Below are 7110 nucleotides of genomic sequence, written 5' to 3' on the forward strand. Positions count from 1 at the left end.
TTTTAGCTCCATTGTCGAAGATCAAGTGACCATAGGTGTGTGGGTTCATCTCTGGGTCTTCAATTCTGTTCCATTGGTCTACTTGTCTGTCGCTATACCAGTACCATGCAGTTTTTGTTTTGATAAAGAGAAACATCTGACCACTTGCCTTGCTCATCGGGAACCACCATGCTGCCTTGCATACTGTACCAGTGGGTGTGGGGAAGACATCTGTGCTTGATACTTTTGTTGTTTTTATCTCAGAGTCAGATTCTGGACTTCTCATGTGAAATTGTGTAACTATATATCAAAATATTATAATTCTGGAATGAATCTGCATCAAATTATATTGCATTCTACAAAATTAGAATCTGCCAGTCAATAGGTTATGACAGTAGTTTCAAGTAGGCATTGCCAGTCAAGTCAGCAATCAAGTTAGTATTTCCTAGTGATATGGTGTACAAAGACTTGTTGGCATTTCATTTATGCTGTAAGTGTCTAGTACAGAGAGAACTGAAATCGTGTTAATCATTATTTAGTCTTTTGGTGTGTGTGTGTTTGTGTGTGTGTTTGGAGGTGTCTGGTATTTGCCTTTGTCCTTTATGATGAGAACAAGTCATCCTTCAAGTGAATATTCCAATATATTGTCAGCATCCATTACCTCTCCTGCTGAGAGGAAATCAGCACATGTGATTGGGCTTTTATTTCTATATTTAAAAAATATTCTGTTTTTGTGCTTTGTTCTCTTCTTCTCAATGAAATGTCATTTTTTCATATTAATTACTTCCATGGGAATTCTTGAAATGTGTTCTCATTACTGTTACATTCAGAGAAAAGAAAAAAAAACAATCTATAGAAATTTCAAAATTAAATTAAACACATTTGTTAGAGAGTTTTATTTAATTTAGAAATTGTATTTGTGCATCTAAATTTATCTATGGGGAAGGTTTTAAAATCAAACTGGAATCCTCAATCATTTGTTTAGTGATGATGATGGAAATATTTCTTCTTGCCACGAATCTATGGCAAGATGTTAGACATGAAACTCTGTGTGTAACAAAAGGGTCAGACTTTAAGGGGAGCCTAAAGGATAGGAAAAAGTGAGGCAAATATGCTTACCATACAGTGCATGGCCCATGAAAAGATCCTGATGTAACACTGTATCAGGTACAATGAATATGCACAATCATAAATCATTGATATATTTGCTGTGTATGGTTTATTTAACACATTGCTTAATGAAAAAATATTTTCTTCAAAAATACCATAAGAAAAAGCAGAAGAATATATATGTATAACTTATAGTAGGGTGCCCAAATCTGACCTTTTAACTCAATACCTTTTCATTGTAATAAGCACTCGATTTATTAAAACCAAGTCAAGAACATAAACAGTTGTTCCTCTCTAAGGCAGTGGTTCCCAACCCTCTTAATGTTGTAATTCTTTATTATTATTATTATCAATTAGATATTTTATATATTTACATTTAAACTGCTATCCTGAAAGTTCCCTATACCCTCCCCACCCCCACCTCCCTTCCCACCCACTCCCACTTCTTGGCCCTGGTGTTCCCCTTGTACTGGAGCATATAAAGTTTGCAAGACCAAGGGGCCTCTCTTCCCAATGATGGCAGACTAGGTCACCTTCTGCTACATATGCAGCTAGAGACACGAACTCTGGGGGTACTGGTTAGTTCATATTGTTGTTCCACTTATAGGCTTGCAGACCCCTTCAAATGCTGTGATTCTTTAATACAGTTTCTCATCTTTTTCTGACCTTCTAACCATGAAATTATTTTCACTGCTACCTCGTCACTGTAATTTTTCCTCTGATATGGATTTTAATACAAACGTTTGTTCTTTCTGATGGTCTTTAGTGACCCCAATTAGAAGGTTTCTCAATCCCAAAAGGAGTCATTGCCCACAATTGAGAGCCACTGGTCTTGGATGTCTTTGAAGGTGACTCGGTCTTTAAAATACAATAAATGTTTAGAAGGTGTTTGCTCTTCAAAATATAATAAATTATAAAGTACATCCTGCATCATCCTTTATTTTAGACTGGGTAACTTCTCAGTCTTTTTAATATAGTTGTGTTTAATTTCATCACACTGTTTTCTTTGTACTATTAATATTATCTCACACAAATAAATGGCAGCATATATGAAGGAAATATGGTTCCACAATAAGAATGAGTGAATCACAAGTCCATCAGAACAGACTGAAAGGTGCTACAGTGAAGAGATTTCTAGTCATCCTGTGTTCTTGCCAACACTAGATACCACCAATCTTTTTCACTTGAACCATTGTAGTATAAACATTAGGCTCTTATGTCATACTGTTGTTTCTCATATAAATCAAGGAAGAACCTGCTTTCAATAAATCATATTTCATTTTAATTTTTACTAAAATTTGTAATGTTTTACTATATAAGTAAGAGGAGTAAAAATAAAATAAAATATTTAATAATAAAGGAGCTGAATGTAATTCCTCATCAGTCATAATTCTGATAAATTTTACCTGGGCTTATTTAATTAATCCACAGTATCATAAACTGTGATAATCAAAACATCAAAAAGCAAGAAGTTCCCCAGGTTAATACCAAGCACTCTTACTACTGGTTAAAATTGTCCCTGGTCTGTGAATGAATAGGAATTAGAACGAATTAATAGCTACATTGAAGTTGTGTGTGAGCATTGCTTTCTATTAATTTAACTGTGGTTGTGTTTTTAGAAGAAATTGTATAAATTGTTCTTCCAGCGATGGCTGCTATTTCTCTGTTTAGCTGACAATCCTGAATGTTTACTGAGATTTGTGGAGAAAAATCTTACATCATTTTCCACTATAAAAAGATATAAGTATCAACTAACCTGGACCCCCCAAAGTTCCCAAAGAGTAAGGCACCAAAGAGAATACATAGCCTGGTTCATGGCCCTGAGTACAGAGCTCAGTGGGAAAGGATGCGTCTAATCCTGTAGAGACTTGATGTCCCAGGGAAGGAGGATGCAGTTGGGGATAAGTAGGTGGTGGGTTGGGAGGAATATGAGAGCATTCTCTCAGAGGAAAGGTGGATGGGGAATGGGGTCAAAAACTCTTGAGGGGGAACTGGGAGGGGGCAACATTTTGAATATAAATAAATAAAACACTTTCAAATATAACTATAAGAAAATGTTCTAATGATAGCAAAAGAACCATTTTCCAAAGTAAATGCATCTTTAATGATATTAGTTGGTTTCAAAAACGTTCATGTTGTTCACACGTCTTTTCCATTTTCCTTCCAGGGATGTTATCCTTGTCAGTAATATAAGTATCAGGGATTGCTTTACTTATATAATTACAGTATACTGTCCAGAAAACAAGTGCAGTTATCTGTCAGGATTCTCCTAGGTAACTTTGAAATCTGGTCAAATGTACTGAATGAATGCATCAATGAAAGACTTAATTGGCATTGACAGTCTTTCTTCCAAGGTTGGTAAGGAGCATTGTGAGAAAAAGACTCACACCTCCTTTTCCACCAAGGCTCTTGGCACAGAGTATTGAATAGAGTAGCACTTGAGATATTTTGGGGACTGATGAATTTAAATATTTTCATGAAGTAAGTTGATGTATATTACTCTCATTTGGGGATGCTAGCAGATACTCAGCTACCATCTACTGACTGTGAAATCATCCCATTACTAATGTTTCCATATTACTTGATGTAGATTATTTCCTATATTCCTATATATACAAAATATTTTATGGATTTTTGTTTCATTGTAAACTTAATAATTTTGACTTGTGTAACTAAATGCGTGTGTGTGTGTGTGTGTGTGTGTGTGTGTGTGTTGTACTGGGGATTATCCAAACACTGCATAAAATAAGTTCACACACACACACACACACACACACACACACACGCATGCATGCATACCCACTCACTCACACACTTTATATTATGTTGTTAAACACAGTTAAAAGCTGAATACGTATTTTGTTATTTTCCTATAAACATGTCACCTCAGTAGAAGGGCTGAGTGGCTTATAGGTCTATAGGCTGAGAACCTCGGCCCTGGTGTCTGTTCCCAGAGAATGAAATTCTGAACCCAGGTGTCTCGGGAACTCTGAAGCCGCTCCTGACTGGTCACTCTCCAAATCATGACTCTTTCCTTTCACTCCATTAGCTATGCTCAGCGTGTGGTTGGGAATGGAATCAAAGCCCAGTCTGCAAATCCTGAAGTCAGAGTCAGAGGGACTGATCCTGTGATAAATCAGATCATTGATAAACTGAAGCATGTTATCCAGGTAAGCACAGTTTTTTTTTATTACATTTATTTTATCTTGTTGGATTGATTTTTATTTTATCATCAGCTTTCAATGGTATGCGAATGCTTTCTAATATATTTGATTTCTTTGCTAAGCATATTTTATATCCTACTTAAATTGAATTTTGAAGTGGTTTCTTTATATCTGTTCCAGAAATACTTTGTAGAGTCATCACCATTTAAACTCATTTCTAATGGTATGGGTGAACCATGTGCATCTGTGACAAGCAGCTCTTTACCTCTTCCATTTCAGTAATTAATCTTTTAGGATACATTTATCTTCAGCAAAGAAGTTGTAAGTCCAGGGACAACTATGATCACTAAAGGAAACATATATTGGACCACAAATCTACATATTAATCAGAGGTTGATGTAGATCATTGATCACTTTCAGTACGATACTACAGAAAATCTAAATAGCTCTGAATTGTATTTGCATGTGAGGTATATCTGAGTGACTTGTATGGCTGTCATCATTTAGGTTTTTCAGAGACAGTTATTTGAACTCAGTTCATGAGCTCTTAAATCCCAATGAAAGTCTGTGTGAGGGGACAGAGGCTGCATTCCCCACGGGAGGGATTGACCCCTGCATTGCTTGTCTACTTGACCCCTGCATTGCTTGTCTACTTGCACACTGTGATAGCTCAGCCACCCTTTTGCTTGGCGGCAGCAGAGACAAGTGTAAGACAAAAGCATCGGAAGAACATCTGAGAGTGCACTTAACTCCATCACATAGTTAAAGCTACAAACACCTTCTTCAGAGGCTAGGCTCCAAGGTGAAACAGCTACACTACGCTGCCAGTGACCCACATGCTGAGGTATGTCTGGAGACTGAAAGCCTTGCGATTGTGTCAGTAGCTGAAGCAACAGTGAGGAAGGGGTAACCTGTGGGCTGAGGTCACCTGGAGATCTGTTGCTCAGAAGCAGTAGTTTGCAGACAGCAGTGACTATACCTCCCACATTTACCAGGAACTCATCCTGGCAAATGATTTCCTTCTGCGTGAAATTCTTATTTCCACAGCAATAAGAAGAACACTTGCAGCTGAAATTGATCTAGACTCAGTGAGAAACTAATGAGCCTCAAGAAAACTTAGGATATTATTTTATTTCCTGAGTTTCTGGTGGCTCACAATCAATATATTAGGGACTTACATACACAGGCTGAGTACACTTTTTATTATATGCTTCTGTGCATTTTTTCCCCTAGGAAAAGACTATGGTGTGCGGATTTGTGGTTGAGTGTCCTAGCCGTCAATTAGGGTACAGGAAATTAAGACTGTGTAGATCACTGAAGAGAACTGTACTGTAGTTTTCCTGGTACAAAACAGAAATCTCATCGTGATTCAACAACAACTCAGGTTGAAAGACTCTATCAGGCTGTCCATGTGGAGTCTAATAGGCATGTCTTAAGTCCCCTGTACGCACAACATATTGCCTGATGATACTGGGATAAGGATCAGCTATGTTAACTCAGGTCCAAGTCAACAGGAACTAAGACAAGAAGACCTGCAGCTGTCAGAGTGATTACTCTTGTCAAAGTGACTTTGATTGGTTTGTAAGCGTAAGTGGTTTGAAACTATCGTGCACAGCGGACAAGGAACCAGAATAGCAGTAACAGTAATGAACTCACTGTACTGCAAAACAAAAAAAGCAGTGACTTCTATAATGGCTTTCAAGTGACCCAGTGAGGGTACAAGGTTATCTTTGAGTACAAAAGTAGCGATGCTATGATCTTTGCTGAGGGCCATGCATGAGAAGCAACAAATGGCTTCAGAAGTAATGGGGTACAGCCCATGAGTTACCACAGTCATATGGGTGGGACTCGATGTGGCACCGCCGAGGACTATGTGTTCTGAGGACTTTATGCTGTTATGGAGTTCACCTCTGCCTGCTGCCCTTACATCCCTCTCTTCATCTAAGATTTATCTGAATCTAAGAAAACTCGAAGGGGGCTTCCAGTCCCTCACTGGGCAGCATCTCTCGCATTCACAATATTAATCCGTGATCTCTTGCAGGCATTGCTGCTGGAGCACGTTATGATTCTATCACCACCCTAGAGAAGAGTTGTAGATTGCCAACAGTGACCACCACCCTTAGAAAACATTTGGACAAAATAAAGTTGTTAGCAAAACTAGGTTGAGATGATTTTACTACTGGCTCTGAGAGGTCCACTCTTATTAGTTAAGCTGGGGACCTTTCTGGTCAGGAAACAAGAACAATGGCCGCACTGAGTGGTGTGAATGTCACTGAGGCTGGACTGGAGATAATTGATTTCTTATACACATTTTTTGCTCTCAGCTTCCTGATATGATTTATTAAAATTACTGATGATTAGATTTGCATTTGTGGATCTCAGGTAGCTATGACTGATGTTTACATAAAGGTTTAAATGTATGATTCTTTTTTTTTCAGTTTTAAAAATGTAATACTCTTTATTTAACTTCCAAAACATTTCAGCATTCTAAACATACAAAAAAATAACAGATTGTTGAAAATTGCGTTTAGGTCCAGAGGGTTCTTGAACTTCCACTGATGCAGTAGTTCTTTGCTTTGCTGACAACGATGAGTCCTACAGTTTCTTTAAAAAGTTTAAGGTGTTACAGAGAGAAAGTTTGGAGCTGTGACGAAAGCATGGGCCATTTAGAGACTGCCATATCCAGGGATCCATCCCATAATCAGGTTCCAAACGCTGACACCATTGCATACCCTAGCAAGATTTTGCTGAAAGGACCCAGATATAGCTGTCTCTTGTGAGACTAGGCCGGGGCCTAGCAAACACAGAAGTGGATGCTCACAGTCAGCTATTGGATGGATCTCAGGGCCCCCAATGG

The 7110-nt window shown here is 38.1% G+C and overlaps 1 protein-coding gene across 2 annotated transcripts in view; it reads left to right on the forward strand.

Moving 5' to 3' along the window:
* Gpc5 (glypican 5) overlaps window positions 1–7110 on the forward strand; it is a 1353471-nt gene that overhangs the window by 441022 nt on the left and 905339 nt on the right. For both annotated transcript variants that reach the window (XM_021182017.1, XM_029469205.1), the window contains exon 6: window positions 4139–4259. In XM_021182017.1, coding sequence (XP_021037676.1) covers window positions 4139–4259 — 121 coding nt within the window. The remainder of the gene's footprint in view (window positions 1–4138; window positions 4260–7110) is intronic.

Source organism: Mus caroli, chromosome 14 (assembly GCF_900094665.2).
Source record: "Mus caroli chromosome 14, CAROLI_EIJ_v1.1, whole genome shotgun sequence".
Classification (NCBI taxonomy): domain Eukaryota; kingdom Metazoa; phylum Chordata; class Mammalia; order Rodentia; family Muridae; genus Mus; species Mus caroli.